Source organism: Corythoichthys intestinalis, chromosome 17 (assembly GCF_030265065.1).
Source record: "Corythoichthys intestinalis isolate RoL2023-P3 chromosome 17, ASM3026506v1, whole genome shotgun sequence".
In the NCBI taxonomy this organism is placed as follows: Eukaryota; Metazoa; Chordata; class Actinopteri; order Syngnathiformes; family Syngnathidae; genus Corythoichthys; species Corythoichthys intestinalis.
The window spans coordinates 39,306,214-39,327,435 of NC_080411.1; the positions used below are offsets into that span (position 1 = coordinate 39,306,214).

The following is a 21,222-nucleotide window of genomic DNA, read 5'->3' on the forward strand; positions in this document are numbered from 1 at the left end:
AAATTTATTGTTCCATGTCTTGTATCATTACTTGCACACATTATGATTAAATTTGTATTACAGTATTACAAACTTGACTGGTTTTTACCAGTAGTAGTTCTTGTTTTTACTGCCTTATGCATGATAATCTGCGTATTGCCTTGTTGACCAAAACAAGATGCTCGGGGGCGGGGTGAGGGGTCGCGCCTCCGTCCACTTGGTCTGTCTCCGGCCCTGTCCGCCTCTCAGGGACCACGGCGGCTGCCGCAGCGCTTCTGTCGGCGGGGCCTCCTTGGGCCCATGGGGCCTGGGGTGGGGCTTGTAGTACCCCACCGCTGGGGTGGATATCCCCTGGTCTCCGGCACTTGGTGTGGCACCTGTCCAGGGTGCGGGGTGGCAGCTCGGGCTGCAGGGGGATGGAAGGGCGGATGTGAGGGCGCTGGGGGTGGTCTGGGGCGGGGGTTGATCGGGGCCCTGGCGGTTCCCCTGTCCTGCGGCCAGTCATTCTGGTGGACGGGGCGACACCTGCGGGAGCCTGCCTCTTATTTCACGCACTCCTCATTTTACATTGTAAATACCTCTCACCCCTTGCATCTACATACTCATTTATTCCTCCGGGGAGAGTCGGGACGGGGCCATACAGTCCCGGCCCTGCTCCCCCTGATTTTAATGCATCACACAACAAGGTTGTGGGACGAATGGGACCTGTTTGGGGGGAGGGCGACATCTCAGTTACCTCCTCACGGCAGGCCCTGCCATTCCCGCACCTCTTTTAACGCACCACACACATCATACTCCACGGTGGAGCTCCAGCCAGTGGGGGTTGGTGGTGCATCCCCTCTCCCCATCCCTGAAGGCCGGTTCATGGGGGCGCGGGTGGCCCGGGGAACCACCCTGGATCCCTGGGGGGGTGACGATGGCCCCTTTGCTGGGCTGCGCGAGGAGGGAGGGGCTGTGCTGGCTCCCCACCCCTTGCCCCCCCCCCTCCCTCCTGGGTCGGCTGGGGGGAGGGGGGGGTCCCTGAGGTGGCACCCACGCAACGTCTCCGCTCGTCTGCGTGGCTATCGCATGTCCGGTGGGATTCGTGCATGGCCGGATGTGAATGGGTGCGCTCGGGTGGAGGTCCTCGGTGCCGGAATTGGCGATGGGGCAGCATAGGGTGGGTTGCTAGTGGGCTCACACTCACAAGAGATTCACACGATTACTGTGTTCTAGATCACAGGGCTGATTTGTGTACACTCCACCCCTCCCAATCATTCATCTTCCAGGACCCTCCCCCCTTTCCCTGGTTAACAGGCCCCCCACATGGTGTCAACCGGAAATACATCTAGCTGACGATAACCCCAACATATTCATAGTTATTGTAGGCGTTAACTGTATTTCTTTTTGTTATTTGTGTTTCTTATGTTTTCCTTCGTCTTCTGTTCCCCCATAACCCCTTCCTGTTCGCTGCTTTGTCTTAATAAACGAGATGTGTTGAATGATCACAATGGGAGTATGTCATACTCCAATGTGAAACATTGAAACTGTTAAGATCAACCCGACATTCGGACTTTCATTCTCTGTGTCAAACAGAGGACAGGTTAAAAAAAAAAGAAAAAAGAAAAAAGATTGAAGCGACACTTGGACCCAGAGGGTTAAATGGGGCCCCATCTTGGCCGGTTTCAGAAAAATCCTAGATCCGCCACCGCACCCTCCCATGGGGTTTCAGAACTAATGCCAAGGCAAAGGGCAGTAATCCTCCAGGTTTGTACAACTAATGCCAAGGAAAAGGGCAGTAATTGGAAAATAATGATTTAAAATATATATATTTTTAAATGAAATCTAAAAAAATTTTATGCATGTGTATTTTTCGGCCTTTCGGTTTTCCGGCCAAGTGTTTCCAATATTTGGTTCCAATATTCTGTTTCAGCCAAGAATTTTGCTTTCAGTATATCCCTACTGTTTATGTATCCATACGTACCAATGAGAGCCAGAATTGACCAGGTTGTGAGAAGAAACCCCAGTAGAGAGGACATGGAGGGTCAGGAATATAAATGCGGGGCAACTCTTCCTCTTCTTCTTCTTCCTCCTCATCATCTAGGATTTCATTTTTCTCTCGTTCCTTCCTTCGCTTTTCCTTTAGTTCTAGTCGTCTTGCTATTTCTTCCTCTCTCTGAAAATCAAAATGGAAAGAAATCTTCAAATTGTATTTCAGTTTTACATAGATTAGAATCACATGAATATGTTCATAACTCTGATGTTCAGTGTTGTCAATAACGCGTTAACGCGTTACTGTAATCTGATTACTTTCTTTCAGTGACGAGCAATCTAACGCGTTCATTTTTCCAAGCCAGTAATCCGATTAAAGTTAGTTTCCTTAGTGTCTGTGCGTTACTATTTTGTTTTTGCCTCATAATGTACGTAGAATGAAGAATACTGTAGTCAAGTACAAAGAGCATTTGAATAGAAAATATTGCTCTTGAGTTTGGAAGTGACATCACATCTCACGTTTTCTCATCGGGGAAAAAAAATGGGTCACGTGTATTACCATGCTGTTTGAGTGCTGTCTGCCACGGCGGTCAACAACATAGCATTCTGACGATGCAGCGAGGCTAACAGTGAAAGGCAGGATATATACCGCAAATGGATGCCTTTGCTCACTGGAAATACAGCCATTACTTCACATTTCTGTCCAGTAAAGATGACAAAAATATCTCTGTGCGTTGCAAACTTTGCGCTGGCTGAAAAAGACTGTCTGCCGCTAAAAACTCTACATCCAATTCAACTAGGAAGCACTTGGAATTACAGTACAACGCGACAAAACTCGAAACAACCCTACAGGTAACAAGACACACACTTCTACAGTTTGTAACCAGCTTTTATGCACATTTTATAGCTAGTGTTTGTAACCATAGGCAGAGTTTTACTTTTGTGGGGCTGGGGCAAAGCATGTTAATGACTGAAACAAAAGTCAAAAGTTTGGACACACGCCTCATCATTTTTGCGTTTTATATAGTTTCACTACTATTGTAATTCCTCTCTGAATACATCAAAACTATGGACGAACATGTGGAATGGCAAAAAAAGTGAAATAACTGAAAACAGGTTTTATATTCTACATTCTTCAAAGTATCCACCTTTGAGGTGTCGCCAAACTTTTGGCCAGTACTGTGTATATATACATATATATAAAACTGTTCAAGCTCAGTTGTTGGTTGTGTTTGAAAGCTTAGGTTTACAGAAATTCTAAATATCCATCCTGCCTCCACAAGTGTAGTTTTGGCTTAGGTGCTAGTCACATGATCTGCTCGAAAAAGGATTTTGACCCATTATGAAATACATTGTAGGATTCTTGTTCATTTCATTCATTTTTGTTGTTTGTTTTATTGCTTTACAACTTTTATAGACAATATTTTAACAGCTTGATCTTTATTTTAAAGAAGTTCAGAATTTTTGACATCAGGCTTTATCTTGGAGTCAGCTGGGGTTTATGTAGTCGTTGGAGTTGATTTGAACAAATTCCGTGCAGTTTGTCAGTTATTTGTTAGTTTCAGGGCTCTGGAGTGGCTAAGCTAGCGCGATTCAATGGTGGTTGAAATCAACTCCATCGACTAATTAAACCCCTGCTAACTCAAAGATTAAGCCTTATGTGAAAAATTCAGTTAGATGTGATGACTTTTTTGTTGTCGTCATTTTTAAGTTGAGGCAGCAAAAGGAGAACACTTGGTAAAAAGTAACTGATAAGTTACTTTTAAAGTAACTAAGTTACTTTGATAATAATCAGTAAAGTAACTAGATTACTTTCTTAAGGTGTAATCAGTAATAAGTAATTAAATTACTTTTTTAAGTAATCTATGACAACACTGCTGATGTTAAAGTGCTTACAACAGCAAAAAGCATATTTATTTCATATTTCACGCGGTATTTTATGCTCACGAATGAAATGGACCGCTTGGATATGTGTGGAAGCGATCGATATATTTTTTCAATTTTTTTTAACCCCACGCCATGAAAATGAGTGACTTCCTGGATTGATGAAGAATGTGAATGTGAAGTCAGCGGGCTAATCATCTTCAGTATACAGCCAATATTACAGTATGCAGAACGACTGCAGATTCAGCTGATTTTGCGGATTATTTTGTTTATTTTTCGCATCACGCCATCCCAGTGTGCTGCAGGTTTTTGTTGCTGCACCGGGGAGAGGCGTGTGAGTCTTTTTGGGTTTCAAAAAGTTCCTGTTCACCGCGGCTAATGGCCAAAACAAGTCTGACTACTGTGGGACCATTGGACCGACACGGAAGTGAGTATGCTAAGTGTGTTATATTATGTCAAATACTGGGATCATGGGACACGTTTTAATAGGGAGGTGGCTTGCATTTTGTTGGTTACAATTCTCCCTGTCCACCGAGAAGGCCGCTCGGCCGATGACCGGCGGCTTGTATCACACCATGGTCACTTCCACCCTCTCAGTTTTCTTTGTGTAGCCGCCAATAGACCACGACCCTCGGCTTTGGGCTCCGGCAGCCCCCCGCTCCAACGTCGGCCGGTTTGTCCATTGAGAATGCGCTATTTTCGTTCATTCCCCTTTCGTCCAACTTCCAGCCACCTCTGCCTTCTTCATGTGCCCGGCACTAGACAACTATCCTCAGCCGGTTTGTCCGGCGGTCACTTTCGAGCTGCTTCCCCAGCAAACGAGCTCTACTGCCCGCAGCCGGGGAACGACGAGCTGTACCTTGCTCCCTGCCGGGGGGTTGCCGATCTGTGAGACAATCGAAAACACTGCCGCCGTGTAGTTTTGTGTGATTTTTCGCCTCAAAAGGTGAGAATAAGACTTGGAAACGACGCTCCGTTCAGGTTAGCATGTCAGCTAGCTGTCACGCCTCCTAGTTTGTTTACGCTGTCCGAAGCCCGGGCAGGGAAATGACAAAAGCCAGACTAACTACGGTGGCATAAAATATTGTTCAGGTAAGTGCAAGAAGTCGACAGTTTTGACCATTATGGAGTAATTTTACCATGTCGTAAAGAATGAATGCATTTTAAGTATTTCATATTCCATTTAGCATAAGACAGTTATTTTTCATGACCATACCATTTAATAAGCAATTGGGGCAAAATACTTAATAGATAAAAAGTATCATGTAAAAATATTGGAAAGAGAGATTGACGCAATCGTTCTGAATCTTCCCCCTCAATGGGCTGAATTCTAAATCAGATGAAATTGTGACCCTCGTCGTCATCATCCAGCTGGGGACACTAGAGCACTAAAATGACAGGCGGGGCTAAACGGCAGATTAAAAGACTAATTTCTCGTCATCTGCGCTTAGCCAGATTGTTGTATATAGTCGTATCATCTCAAAATATGAAATACACATAAAAATGCTATTTAAGATTTTTTTATGCTGTCACAGGCACTTTAAAATGAATGCAGTGGCATTAGTGTAATACCCGTATTCGAGATTTGATGCTCTTGAAGCGGAAACTTTTTCTCGGAAGATCAAGTAGTTGGTAGGATTTGGCATCCTGCAGCGCTTCCGGATCTGGGCACGGTACCTCCACAACATGACCACTTAAGCACAGGATTAGCAGGGTTTTTTCTTTCTAGATAAAATGAGAATTGATCTAGTTATATATCCTTTACTGAAAAAATAGCATGTTCCTTTTCGATCAGAGACTAGATTTACATAGGATTCAGGTGACCACACAAGCAAATGTACTGGTCCAGGAACACAGACAAAACCAATGGGCTCATATTTCTCTCCAACAGTGAAGAAGAATACAGTACAGTCTGAGCTCTGTGGAGTGAAGTATAAGTCAGGGAAAATGGTTAAAAAATAAAATCCTAACTGCAGCAATACAAAAAATAACATCTTCAATATAATCTCACTGATAAAGTCAAAATGTTGGTTTTATAAAGGTGTTTGCCATGATATAATAGTTTTGACCTTCTCCCTGTAGTTTTCCATTAACTACAGCCTTCTTACCCCAGTAGCTAAGACTGTTCCATTACATTCATACGCAACAGTGGTGACAGACTCATTGTGGGGTTTTAAGGCCTGCTTTAGGCGCAGCTGGGCCCCCACTTTTTGCCTAGTTACTATTTGAAGCCCAGCAGGGTCATAAAGCTCTAGTAAGCGCACGACTCCATCTTCAAAGCCAGTTACCAGTAAACTCCCAGACTGGTTCACCTTGAGACAAACATGCATAAAAGATCATTTTACACCATTACACATAATTGGGAAGGAAGTTGCATTTCTGAATTGTTACATTTACCGAAGGTGGGGCCCAATGCAGAGCAGTTCCGCCCTGAGAAAAGCGGTTGCTAGTCAGTTCCATTTTTGCCAGAAAATCAAAGACTCTGACTGAACCTGGAAAAAATACCATACTTTTTGGCAGTGTGTTGCAAGCATTTAGGCATGTACTGTATACTGTTCATCGACTCACGGTCCTGAGATGTTGTGGCCATGAGATGACTGCTCTTCGATACATCAAGGCCATTGATTGCCCCAGCATGGTAAGAAAACAAGCACACAGGATCAGGAGTCTGTTCACAGAGATTTTAAGCACCTTCTGTTAGCATCAGTGCTGGAAACTACACAATCAAACCAGATTCGGATCATTGCTTTTTAATGCAATATACAGTGGGGCAAATAAGTATTTAGTCAACCACCAATTGTGCAAGTTCTCCAACTTGAAAAGATTAGAGAGGCCTGTAATAGTCAACATGGGTAAACCTCAACTATGACGGACAGAATGTGGGAAAAAAAAAAACAGAAAATTACATTGTTTGATTTTTAAATAATTTATTTCCAAATTAGAGTGGAAAATAAGTATCTGGTCACCTACAAACAAGCAAGATTTCTGGCTGTCAAAGAGGTCTAACTTCTTCTAACGAGGTCTAACGAGGCTCCACTCGTTACCTGTATTAATGGCACCTGTTTTAACTCATTATTGGTATAAAAGACACCTGTCCACAACCCTCAGTCAGTCACACTTCAAACTCCACTATGGCCAAGACCAAAGAGCTGTAGAAGGACACCAGAGGCTGGCAAGAATAAATCTGCAATAGGTAAAACGGTTGGTGTAAAGAAATCAACCGTGGAAGCAAATATTAGAAAATGGAAGACATACAAGACCACTGATAATCTCCCTCGATCTGGGGCTCCATGCAAGATCTCACCCCGTGGCGTCAAAAAGATAACAAGAACGGTGAGCAAAAATCCCAGAACAACACGGGGGGACCTAGTGAATGACCTACAGAGAGCTGGGACCACAGTAACAAAGGTTACTATCAGTAACACAATGCGCTGCCAGGGACACAAATCCTGCACTCCCAGACGTGTCCCCCTGCTGAAGCCAGTACACGTCCAGGCCTGTCTGCGTTCGCTAGACAGCATTTGGATGATCCAGAAGACGACTGGGAGAATGTGTTATGGTCAGATGAAACCAAAATCGAACTTTTTGGTAGAAACACAGGTTCTCGTTTTTGAGGAGAAAAAATACTGAATTGTATCCGAAGAACACCATACCCACTGTGAAGCATGGGGGTGGAGCCAGTCTCCAGATCTCAACCCCATAGAAAATCTGCGGAGGGAGTTGAAAGTCCGTGTTGCCCAACGGCAGCCCCAAAACATCACTGCTGTAGAGGAGATCTGCATGGAGGAATGGGCCAAATACCAGCAACAGTGTGTGAAAAGCTTGTGAAGAGTTACAGAAAACGCTTGGCCTCTGTTATTGTCAACAAAGGGTACATAACAAGGTACTGAGTTGAACTTTTGGTCTTGACCAAATACTTATTTTCCACCATGATTTGCAAATACATTCTTTAAAAATCAAACAATGTGATTTTCTGTTTTTTTTTTTGTTGACCATTACAGGCCTCTCTAATATTTTCAAGTGAGAGAACTTGCACAACTAGTGGTTGACTAAATACTTATTTGCCCCTCTGTATATATAGAGATTTGTCACATTGCAAATTGCAACATAATATACCCTAATGTATTTGTATTTCCACTCTAGACCGGGGCTTTCTGACGCTTTGCCCATATCCGGTTACAAATCAACATATTTAAAATGTGAATTCTGTTTTCACAATTTGTTCATTACATTGGAAACTAGAATTGCACCACAGAAAGCTTGGCACCTTTAGTCAAATTTATACAGTGAGGAAAATAAGTATTTAGACACCTTGCGATTTTGCAAGTTCTCCCACTTAGAAATGGTGGGCGGGTTTGAAATTTTCATGGTACTTGCTTCAGATTCAGATTCTTTTGTCATTGACACCAGCTCTCACAAGATGACAACAAATGACAACGAAATTCCGTTCGATGAGTGAGCATAGGCCGCTGCAGATGTTCCACGCCGCCTACTTCTCTCTCTTCTTTAGAAGAATTACACAGCAAGTTACAAGTCGAGCAGTTACAGAAGTTACAGTACACACATATATCATACAACATAGCAGGGATATAACACGACGCACAGGTCACATGCAGGGATGTTTTGTAAGAAAAAAGGACAACTATCAGTTCATCGCTGGAGGACGGGGGGGGGCAGTGATAGTAAGAAAAAGGCGGTGGTGGACTGGAGGGGGGGAGGTTGTGTGTGAGTGTGTATGCACAAGTGTATCAGTATTTGTACGTGTCTGTAGACAAAATAAGAGTTGCAGGGCCCTTGGCCTTGGGAAGAGAATCAAGGGCAAGAGACCAGGCCATCTGCGCGGCTCTCTCCAGGAGAAGGGAGGGATGGGATAAGAGTGGTCGGGAAAGGGAAAGGAAAATTATAATCGAATTAAACCGAATAAGTAATACGTCCAAATATTGTTGGTCTTCAGTCAAATTCGTGCTCCTCAGGGCATAGGTGAGACCTCAGGTCCCTTAAGTCATTGCCAATAGTCGCGGTCTGCTTCGACAGTTTCGTCACCTGGCGCAAGGTAGAATCCACTTTTCTCCATCCTTCTTCGGACCGAACCGTGAGTCTACGGAACCAGTTCTCAATCAGAGCTTCGACGCTGTCTTCCAATGTCTTGAATCGCACCGTTTGATCTGTGGTCAATTTGTTGATTTCCTTGAAAGCTGCCATTCTGGAAACTTTTTGGTAGAGAAAGGTACCTCCTAAGCCAAGCAGAAGGAACCCAACGACCGTCACGCCAAACTGACAAATATCCTCGCCATCTTCACAGATAGGACAGTAAGACACGCTGGCTTCCAGTAATCCCATGAATCTCTCACGTATCCAGCGAAGGTAACATCTGGGCAGGACGGCTCTCGTAGTGCACCGTGTCTTGTTGAAAAAATCTTGTCAATTGCGCTGAGAGACCAACTAATCAGATCCATTTTCGTATGAGAGACTAGCAACAGTTGATCCACAGAGGAAATACAAAAGAAGCAGACATACTAGAATGATGAAGATAGCAGCAGGAGCAGGGAGGAAACACGTCCGCCCCCATCAAAGGCAGGAAGAAGAAGCCTTGTCCACTGTGAGTGGCAATAAAAAAAATCCCGAAATCACAATGTATGAGTTGTTAACAATGCGTTTGTATTATTGCTGCAAATACATATTTGAACACCTGCGAAAATCAACGTTAATATTTTGTACAGTAGCCTTTGATTACAATTACAGAGGTCAAATGTTTCCTGTAACTTTTCACCAGGTTTGCACCGACTGCAGCAGATTTTGCACCACTGCTCCATACAGATCTTTTCTAAATCAATCAGGTTTCTGGGCTGTCACTGAGAAACACGGCGTTTGAGTTTCCTCCAAAGATTTTCTATTGGGTTTAAGTCTGGAGACTGACTAAGCCCCTCCAGAACCTTGAGATGTTTTTTAAAAAGCCACTCCTTGGTAATTCTTCAGGCCATTGTCATGTTGGAAGACCCATTCACGACCCATTTTCAATCCTCTAACTGAGGGAAGGCGGTTATTCCCCAAAATCTCGCAATACATGGCCTTAGTCATTTTCTCCTTAATACAGTGCAGTCGTCCAGTCCCATGTGCAGAAAAACAACCCCAAAGCATGATGCTACCACCCCCATGCTTCACAGTAGGGATGGTGTAGTCATCATTCTTCTTCCTCCAAACACTATGAGTGGAATTGAGACCAAAATGGTCAATTTTAAATCTCAAATGACCACATGACATTCTCCCATGACTCCTCTGGATCATCCAAATGATCACTGGCAAACTTGAAACAGGCCAGGACATGTGCTGTTTTAAGCAGGGGAACCTTCCGTTCCATGCATGATTTTGAAGCATCATGTCTTAAGCATAATTTATGCTTCTGCTTTCCGGTGACGGAGTAGCGATGGCATAGACCAGGGATGTCCAAACTTTTTGCAAAGGGGGCCAGATTTGGTGTGGTAAAAATGTGGGGGGCCAACCTTGGCTGACGTCCTTTATGTAGAACAATATATTAAAGCAAATTTTAACAGGCCATTTTGTGTGTCACATTTGTTTGTTTTTTTTAAATTAATAATTGCAACAATCTTGCAACTAGCCTTTGTGGTGTTCTCTTTCGACTCGGGCTCTTGTGAAATACTGCTGCTGTGAAATTAAACTAGCTTCAAGTTGCTTCAATTTCTCGCTGCGTGCAGCGTGTCTTTTTGGTAATATCGCCTCACATTGAACTCTTTAAAACAGCGACTGTCTCTGTACAAATGAGGCAGACACAGTTGTTGCGTATTTTAGTGAAGAAATAGTCCAATTTACACCTATCCTTGAAGCGTCGGACGTCCCTGTCAACTTTCTTTTTTTTTGTTGATTGTCGCTATTCTAGATAATTGGGAGTAAAGGGGTAATGGGTAATGTTGCTTAAGGTGCTACTGCCTTTTTAGTGGGAAATGAGGGGCAGCATTTAGTGTGTAAGCTGCTTCATATGCTGGTAGCAGTACTGCTGTCCAATTTTTTAGGTCTGTGTGCGGGCCAGACGTTATTGATTTTATGACAGAGGCTGGGGGCCGGATGAAATTTGACCAAGGGCCGCATTTGGCCCCCGGGCCGGACTTTGGACATGTCGGGCATAGACCCTACGTCATCAACGAGCATTTGGAGTTCTGCGTCAAGGGAACGCGTTGCTCTGTAATTCACCGCTATGACAATAGAGGGGAACTGCGTTGTGTTTGTGCGGTTTTGGGGGACTCTTGTAGAATTCCTTGAATTTTCTTCCTGTTGGACAACAATGGCAAGGGAGATGGAACGCTGGAATGTGCATCTTCAGTTAATCAACATTGAACATCAAATGTTGATCATACAAATGTTGAGGCAAAGGCGACGCAGAAAACGGTTGCGGTACGGTGGTCTGTCCGACTGTTGATGTCGCACAGAGACTAGCAGTCACATTTCAAATTCTAGCATCGGGTGGACGTTAGCAAGCTGTGTTGTCCAGCGTTTTGTCCGATTTCTTTGCCGTGTCCTACAACCAGCCAGTGGGAAGCCATAGCAGATTTCTTTCGGCTATGGAACTTCCCAAACTGCGTTGGAAGCCTTGATGGTTAACATGGTTATAATAAAAGCACCGAGGCACTCTCAGTCAGTGATGATGTATCAAGTGTGTAAACTGTCTTGTTGAAAATTAAACATAAAAACATCTCTTTTGACAACAAACCTGTGATTTATTCTTCAAATACTTGAAGTGTAAAATGTATACAAGTTACAGACTCAGCAAAAATAAATGATAAAGTGCACCAACCAAAGAATACGACCAAGTGATAAAATGCTGGCAGTTTTGGATCATCGCTTTGTGTGGCCATTCGCTTCCGAACACACAATTACTTTGTCTTGGAGGTTCTTCCATTTTTTTATGCATTCGTAGACCTCCAGCCCTGTATTTTCAGCAATCTCCTTCCACGAATTGCTTGCCCTTTGGCAATCTCTATAATGCCTTGACGAAACATTGAACGGCTGGTCGTGCTTTTGGATCTCTTCGATGATCCTTTCGTCGGCTTGGTCCATTTTTCAGAGTAGCGCAAGAATGTTTGTAAATGGTGGTGATTTCATGCTGAGCCGGAAACAACTGTCTGAGTGGACCGATCAGAGCCCATTTGCGGCATGTCACCACGCGTTGACGTGGCGAGTAGTCAGGATTTTGTGGAGGTGCATGTCAGGCTACGGCGGAGGGTCGTACATTGGGTCTGCCTTGACGGCATAGGTACACTGCAGAAATATAAACCAGCCTTTAATTAACAACAGCAACCATGGAAATGATGGTCACAGCTCCTTTCAGGTCATTGACCAGCTACTCCTGTGTAGTTCTTGGCTGATTCCTCACCATTCTTAGGGTCATTGAGACCCTACAAGGTAGATCTTCCATGGATCACCAATCCGAGGGAGATTGACAGTCATGTGTAGCTTCTTCCATTTTCTAATAATTGCTCCAATCCTATATCACCAAGCTGCTTGGCAATTACCCCGTAACCCTTTCCAGCCTTGTAGAGGTGTACAATTCTGTCTCTGGTGTCTTTGGACAGCTTTTTGGTCTTGACCATGTTATAAATTGGAGTCTTCCTGTATGGGGTGGACGGGTGTTTATATACATCTAACCGCCTCAAACAGGTTAAAAAGTCTGACTCAAAAATTCAACCTCCACTCTACTTGGACTTTTTAAAGGTGACTAACAGGTCTTTGAGGCTCACAATTCTAGCTAATAGACAGGTGTTCAAACAAATATTTGCAGCAGTATTATACAAGTAAATGGTTTAAAAAATAATTCACTGTGATTTGTTTTTTTTTTCTATAGATTTTCTCTCACAGTGGACAAGCACCTACCATGAAAATTTCAAACCCGCTCATCATTTCTAAGAGGGACAACTTGCCAAATTGCAGGGTGTTCAAATACTTATTTTCCTAACTGCATTTGATTGTATTATACACAGAAAATATATCAATCAGGATAGCAGAGTAAAAAAGACTGAAACATATATATTGTTCATTACCTTTGTCACTCTTAAAATGATTAAAATGGGGGAACCTTACTGAGTATGTGAATGAGAGGTCCACTTTCCAAATGCCTCCATTGGAATCCTACCAGACCAGAGAGAAAAGAACTAAATTTCCTTTTTTTTCCCCCGAGGCTAAACTAATGTAAATCATGCATTTCTTTAGGTGACTAGTGACCTCTTACCTGAGCAAACCAAATGTTAGAGTCCTGTTGGGAGCTTTTCACTACTGAATAGAGATTAACGTTACGCCCAACTAGCAATTCATTCACTGGCTCCATCTCAAATTTGCTGTTTTCACTGCTACTGTCAGCGGCGTCGATGGTCTCAAAGTCCCAGCCCTGCAAGATCAAAGGAAACACAATACACCAACAAGCCACAACATTATGAACACTTGCACAACGCAACAAGATCCAACAAAAGAACTTGTAGTTATATGGAGCATTTCATATGTCAATTTCTATGTAAATGAATTTGTATACTACCCGAATCATTCCATCAGCGCCAAAGGTCATCAGCTGTCCATCCTCCAAGGCAAAAGGCTGGGCCACCCCTGCATGACAACAATTTCCGCCCCTGCTGCAGAGCTCCACTTTAATGGCATTTCCATCCCACAGTAGCAGGTTGCCCCAGTTTGAGCCAGATAAAACCTGAGACGAAGAAAGGTGGTCAGATGGCAAGTTAGTGCAGTAGTACCTCTGCTTATGAAATTAATTGGTTCAAAGCATGTAACAAATACATGTTACAATTAGATTACTGCACAATAAACATTAAATCAGAGTTGCGCATAATGTGTAAAAAAAAAAAAAAAAAAAAAAACAATAGAGGAGAGAATAAAAGTAAATACACTCATATAAAGATGTCGGAAAACAAGGGGCAAATGAAGAGGACGCTGGGATACACACATCCCTCCTAGCCAATTGGATGCCAGGAATGCTAGGCAATAGCTAATGTCAGAGCAGCTAGAAGTATGTTACATTCAGTATACTCTGGGAGCTGCGAGTACCAGCCATACTGTATTTTTGCCTTTCGTATTCTGAAATTTCTTTCGTAACAAGAGGCAAAATTTTCCCATTGAGGCGTGTCTTAACCTGAAAATTCTGTATGTATTGACGTAGTAAAGGTACCACTGTACTATGTGTTAACTGCATGTCGCTTTTTGTTTTTTAAGTTCAAAATGATTATTATTTTTTTATTATATACAGTATAATATTTTAATAGTTTATTATATGTCACAGTAATTGTGTTTTGTTTATGTTGGCGTTTGCTCTCAACCTCGTACCTTCAACGCCGCGCATTCTTTTTCTGTTCTGGAGGCTTTCATAAAAACGGAATCGACACACAAATACTGAGAGTCTCAGGGTGCGGTCAAACAATAAATACATGTTTTAATGAATGAGGCACACACATTACCGTATTTGACTCCAATATATACCTCACATTTTACAATCTAGTGGGCGTTTACTTTACTCAAACCATTGGTCAACAAGGAACAGTTTTGGGGGTTGTCTTGTGGCTTCCCCTGATTGGATGAACAAAGATTTAAGTAGACTGAGGGGGGTTCATGTTACACCTTCGTGGTCTTCAAAGTACTAAGATAACTGAGCTTACTCATATAAAAACCAAATGCAATCTAGTGGGCGTTTACTTTACTCATTCAAACTATTGGTCAACAAGGAACAGTTCTGGGGGTTGTCTTGTGGCTTCCCCTGATTGGATGGACAAAGATTTAAGTAGACTGAGGGGGGGTTCAAGTTACACCTTCGTGGTCTTCAAAGGACTAAGATAACTGAGCTTACTCATATAAAAACCAAATGCTATATGTTAAAACTAACCAGAATGTGAATGCATGATTGCTTTGATTAATAATAAAAGACTACGTAATGCATACAAGTGAACATAAAAAATGTAAGTACATAAAATTTATCAACGATACTCATAATTGTCTCCGCTTCCAGTCTAAACACTTAAAGGGTATGACAACACCTGGGGAAATGCTAATATTCCATCATTTATCCATCAACACATGCCTATTGAATTCATATCATGCCACTTCGTGTAATTACACACATCGCAACACCAAGAAAATGATAGAAATTAGGTCGATTGTCAAGCTAAAAGGACCCGCCCCCGAGATGCCGGAAATCTAGCATATTGTGTGCGTGACGTCACTATAGGGAAACACCCGGCTCAGTGCTTAGTACTGAATAGCGGCGATGATGGCGGACAATTTTGTTTCTATTTGCAGTGACGAATCCGACGTAACGAACATTCCTCTAATGGTGACGAGGAGAGTTATGAACCTTTCTTTGGTGTTTTGGGTTATCAATTTGAGCCCAAACGAAAGCCAATGCAGCCTAATGAAAGGATCATTGAGGGGAGCAATAACACTGATGAAACACCGGCAGCAACAGAATCACCGAATGGTTGTTTTGCATTTCTTTTTGTGAAGCTGATACACCGTGACCGCAAAATAAAGTAATGTATCCAATAATTATCATTAAATATGCTATCATCGGTTTCGCTCTGCCAACCGACACAAATATGAATGGGATTAGAGCAGGGGTCCCAAACCTTTTTTGCACCACGGACCGGTGTGATTTGGGTCTTTTTTTCACGGACCGGTGTCCTGTCAAATTTTGCACCCTTATAAAATTTTGCTCCCAAAGCTTTTGTGGCGGTGAAAAAAGCACTCTTTTATATTCAGTTGGACTCTCAATGTTATCCAATGGTGCTAAAAAACTATTTACATCACAAACATACATGTGCAACACGGAAATGGCGTAAATTAAAGCTTAACGACACGGCAAAGTCGTTAAGTGAGAGGGCTACGTGCAGTTGTTGTGTGCGCCAAACATGGCAAACGTAAGTTAATATTCCTTTCTTTAAAGAAAGTTTGTAGTGTGTACTTAGGAATCGCTGCATTCGCGGTCCTTTTTAACGTTACGTGCAGGCCAAATTTGTCAGAACACCAGCAATGTGCGGCAGAAAAAGACAGCAAATATAAAATAGCAATTGTTTTTAGACCCGTCGTGTTAAGTGCAGGGAAAAAATACAACTCACCCGCTGAATCAGTGGGAGGGCTGAGTTTGTTTCGTTGAGACGAGATGGTCCCGAGATGGGAGAGTGAGAGAAGCTAGCATCACAAATACACGATGTTGGAAATTTTAGCACAGTTTTCAGCGCGCTCCTAGCGATGTCAGGATATTCCGAAATGACTTTAATCAAGAACTTCGGTAGAGTTGTTGTCTCAAATGTACGTTTAAGTCGCCGTCATTTGCGATCTCTACAAGCTGATATTCCTGTTCCACAGACATGCTCGAATCACTCGATTTATTCACATACGTGTCACTCCTTCGCAATTCGTGGGTCTTTAGTGATTGGGAAGTAGCATAAATTTTGTTTTCTTTGAGGTTGTAGGCACATCTTCTGGCTCGTCAGGTTCCCTTTTCCCCGTAAAATTGCAAAATTAGCCCTCTTAGCACTGACGAACTTTACTCATTGTCTGCGTAGTCCAGCTCTTTTTCTCGCGTTCGGGAACTCATGGGTACTAACATTGCGGCAAATGGCTATTTGTAAATCACATAGCATGACAGGTTTGAACCATTTTAGCGATTTTTTGATAAAACACGAACGCAACTCTCTTGTCGATAAACAACGATGGCACCTGCCTCGACCTTTTGTTTCCTTGTTATGACGTCTCCGCCCCATTCGGCTGTTTCCGGAACACTTTCGGAAATGTTTGTCATTTTCGATCTATTTTCGATAATTGCTCATTAATGTGATTGATTTTTCTGTTAACTTTATCAATATTTGGTATCTTGGCACCAGAGGTTGCGCTAGACTTTTTCATTGTCTGTCATTTTGACTGACAGGGTCATAAAAATCCGGTCATAATCTATTTTTACCCGTCACTTAAATTTTTAAAATGATGATAATGACATTGTGGTGACCCTTTGTTTGGCATAATTCACCTTCCGTACTTATGTGTCCATTTGGCCGAGCGCGTTACCGGTGTAGGTTCAAGCGCCTACACCGGCAACGACAGTCACGTGATAGAGATACTTAAGAGCCGCGCGCGGTCCCCTCACTATCCACTCGCTCTCGCTATATGATTGGCCGAAGAGTCGAAATGCTCTCCCGTGAAATGCCTGTTTAAAAATGTTTCCGTTGTTACTTCTTGCGTTCGCTTATAAGTGCCCATTTAAAAAGGAAAAGCGATGGATGATACTACACACAGAGTGTATTATTAACAAATGTTAAAGTTGTATAATCATATAGCGAGAATATGAAACGTCACTGAGGCCCCAGTAAGTAGGTAGCCTAAGCCTACCATATGTAGCATATGGAACAATGAAATTAACAGTTCACCTGCTGTGGCCTGAACATAGTCTCACACTTTCCTCCTGGTGCGCATGGACTTGAATTGCGTGCCCGCTTGTGCAGTCCCTGTTTTTTCACCTCTTTTATCAACACCATCGTCGTTTTGGGGCTTTTTGAAGAAACTTCGGACACTCAGTTGCCTTGACATTTTTTCAGAGTAAGGCCAACGATGTCATGCATTAAGAGAGACAATAGCTAATTAATATGCTCACTCGCCACCCTGTGGTCTGGGGTGTGAATTGCAACGGGTCAAAATGACGGATGGACTTCAGTTTTTTCCGTCACCGTTTTAAAAAATCGGTCAACGACGGAAAATATTCGGTTAACGCGACCCCTGCTTGGCACATAACGGTTCTATTGATGTCTCACACCCCCTTTGCGTTTTCATACCCTTTAACAGAAGGGATGTCCTGATTGCATATTTTTGCACCCGAATCCAAGTCACCTGATTTTGAAGATCTGCCAATACCGATCCAGAGTCCAGATCCGATACCAATTTTTTTTTTTCTATTTTTGAACAAAAGTTCCAAACATGTTGCAGTACTGTACTGTTTACAGTACTTCCGCTTTCTTTTGGCAGTGCCATTGTATTTCTGGATTATTTTGTTACTTTTTAGCCCTTAATTTTTTTTTTTAAATATTGTACATAAGTGAACTGAACCAAAAGCCAGCTAATAGTAAATCATAGACTTCATAATGTATTGACAGGACACGGGGCCGATAAATAGGGGCTCTGCATTGTTGGCGAGGCCATCAAAGCTGTCAAGAGTGGGATCACAGACAAAGAGCTTTTTCCGTTGATAATTCTTGTGAATAAATGCTTAAATCCCTGAATTCTTTATAGATATGGACGTAAAACAGTCTTGATTCTTGGTTAAAAGCAACAACAACAAAAAATGCGCAGTTAGCGTTTATGTTACATATGTAAGGGGGGTAAATATGCTTGTTAAATTATGCCGGAAGTGACACGTCATGACTCGCTCGCGGAAGGGGACGTGTGCAAACTAGCGCGGAAAAGGCACAGTTGCGAGGAGGACACTGTGATGGCGAGTCCCACATTTGCAATGATCGACAAAAATGACAATGATAAGTCATCTTTTGCTTGTATTACACATTCTACCAAGCGGTTTTCCTGTACAGCTTCCCATAGTTGTAGTGACACAAAGTTAGCGCTCAGTTTAATCTTGTTAGTTAATAGTTTTGGACCGAAGCTTACTAATAATGCGCCATTGTTCATATGTTGTGCAGTACAGTAAAGACGTGCTTGTCGACGCGACCGCCATCTCACTCCTTGCACACTGTGTTGCAGGTAAAATACCCCTCTGCATATTATTGTGCTACTTTGTATACAGTTTGTTTGGTATTTTTGAACTGTTTTGTGTTTGTTGGATGTGAGCCCACAGCTCGGTCTCTCACTGTGGCTCACCATAATGCTGCTGCGTCACACACGAGATGCATTTAGGGACACCTTTTAAATATGTAAATAATTTGTTATTGTGTGTTAAAATGTTGAAAATGTGAATTTTATATGCTGTTAGGCCAATTGTTTGTTTAAATATCACTATGATAACAATTGTTTTTGTTAATTTGTTGTTTATTTGTTAGTACAGTTGCGAGGAGGACACTGTGATGTACAGGAAAGACGTGCTTGTCGACATGACCACCATCTCACTCCTTGCACACTGTGTTGCAGGGATGTTACAATAAATGCCAATAGTAGCATTCCACTTGTGTCTGTGATGTTTGGAACGCCAGTGATGGAGAGCTGCAACCCGTCACATTGATATTGTGACCCGTCACACATAAATGTGTCAAAGTACAATGCTAGTCTGTTGGTGAATGTAGCTAGCGGCCGCCTGATGTAAAGAGGGCCTTTCCGGTGAAAGTTCTTGTGAATAAATGCTTAAATTCACAAACTCTTTATAGATATGGACGTGAAACAGTCTCGATTCTTGGTTAAAAGCAAAAAAAAATGTGCAATTAGCGTTTATTTTACGTAAATATGTCGCAGTACAATGCTAGTCTGTTGGTGAATGTATCTAGCAAATGCCTAATGTAAACAGAGCTTTTCCAGTGAAAATTCTTGTGAATAAATGCTTAAATCCCTGATTTTTTTCTTTTTTTTAATAGATATGACCGTAAAACAGTCTCGATACTTAGTTAAAAGCAAAAAAAAAAAAAAAAAACAACCATGCAGCGTTAGCATTTATTTTACGTAAACATGATGCCAATGCAGTAGCAGCTAATATCTCCCATTGATTCTTTCCACGTTTCAAAATGCATGCATGGTACGAAAAATATAATAATTACCTCGCATCCTCAAACAAATCACTCCTAAGACAATCCTTTCTGTTTGTATGCGGTACAGCTTTCTTACTTTGTCAATAGAAATCCAATACAGCACAAGGCTTGGTCTTTTATTGTTTTTATAAGGCGTAATTCATTTAAATTTATGGAAAAAAAACAAAAAAAACAATGCAACTGCCCAATACACACTGGTATACAAATACCATGCAGAGAACAGACTTCACGTGAGCTACAAGCTATAAGTATAGGTTGGCTTCCATCCAGCAGGACTTATTAACAAATTTCCTTCATATAGCTTTTCCCCATAAACACACGTATACTGCATATTAACAGGTTGGTATAGATGTAAAATTCCTTTAGACATAGTTTCAAAGGCAGAAAGGTAACATAAAGGAGTCAACAGCATCAATGTAACTGACAGGCTGTGTATGTAGGCCTACTGTGCAACTGAATGAGCCTGTGTTCCAAATTGCGTCACACAACGGTTGCAATCAATTATTATGACCACAAGGTGGTAGAATCAGCCCGTAAGATGTAAACTGACACTTAAAGTGCGTACAACATGAGAAAAAAAGTCTTAAATAGGATTATTATGTGAATTAGAATCATATTTTGAGACGATTCGACTATATACAACAATTTAGCAAAGCGCAGATGACGAGAAATTAGTCGTTTAATCTGCCGGTTAGCCACGTCTATCATTATAGGGCTCTAGCGTCCCCAACAGGTGGATGACGTCAGTGGAGTCACGATTTCATCTGATTTAGTATGTAGCCCATTGAGGGGGAATTATTCACAACGAGGAAAACGTGACGAAGAGAGCCGCAAAATGTCATTGTTTCAGTCTCTCTGCTCCAATATTTTTACAGGATATTCTTTTTATCCAAGTATTTTCCTCAATAGCTAAATAAATGGCTTGAGAATGACCAGTCAGCCCGTTGAGGGGGAATTATTCAGAACGAGGAAAACGTGACAAAGAGAGCCGCAAATAGGCTGTATTGGCTGAGCCAAAATTGTGTTGGTTCGTTCCACTGAAATGGATCTACGTGACCTCTGCATTGTAATTTACATACGTTGCTAATTACTACCAAAAAAAAAGTTCTACTTACGGTTTCCAGTCATTTTTTAGTAATTAGCGTTTTCGTGTCGGTCTTTTTTTCCCCCGTGGCGCAGTGATATTGATACGGCGGAGTCGTATCGTCAGTGTGTGAAGCCATTTTAGGTCACGTGCACCAATAGGAGACGAGGACTGTTGCTATGCGCTTCGATAAACAAACAATATGGCGGCGACCGTGCCAAGCTACAACACGAGCGAAGATGAACCAAAGATAAGAAAACCGCATTCGGAATTTAGTCAAAAGGCATCGAAACGATGCTATATGCATCTCTCAACTGTCCAAGGGCGAAAAAGGGCAGGAATTTGGAAAAAACGTGCAGAGCCCGCGTGGTTGCGTCACACAATGGCTTTCTTCCCAGGCTCCGTCGAAGGATCTTGCTGAAAATGCGTCGACTGGGATTTTTAACGACATTCACTACAGGTAAGCCACACGCACGCCTTTACTACAAGGTTAATTGTTATTAACTTATGCTAAAAAAAATCTTATTTAAACTAGTGTCGTAACGATACCATTTTTTAGCCCAGATA

General features: G+C 42.3%; 1 protein-coding gene across 1 annotated transcript in view; it reads right to left on the reverse strand.

The window, feature by feature from the left end:
• Nucleotides 1-21,222, reverse strand: part of LOC130905910 (cilia- and flagella-associated protein 44-like) — a 74,701-nt gene that overhangs the window by 34,089 nt on the left and 19,390 nt on the right. Inside the window, exons 7-15 of the mRNA XM_057819692.1 lie at nucleotides 13,373-13,537; nucleotides 13,073-13,228; nucleotides 12,925-12,972; nucleotides 6,403-6,502; nucleotides 6,232-6,326; nucleotides 5,943-6,146; nucleotides 5,643-5,753; nucleotides 5,407-5,559; nucleotides 1,943-2,134 (exon numbers count right to left, since the gene is read on the reverse strand). Of these exons, the coding sequence (XP_057675675.1) occupies nucleotides 1,943-2,134; nucleotides 5,407-5,559; nucleotides 5,643-5,753; nucleotides 5,943-6,146; nucleotides 6,232-6,326; nucleotides 6,403-6,502; nucleotides 12,925-12,972; nucleotides 13,073-13,228; nucleotides 13,373-13,537 (1,224 nt within the window). The remainder of the gene's footprint in view (nucleotides 1-1,942; nucleotides 2,135-5,406; nucleotides 5,560-5,642; nucleotides 5,754-5,942; nucleotides 6,147-6,231; nucleotides 6,327-6,402; nucleotides 6,503-12,924; nucleotides 12,973-13,072; nucleotides 13,229-13,372; nucleotides 13,538-21,222) is intronic.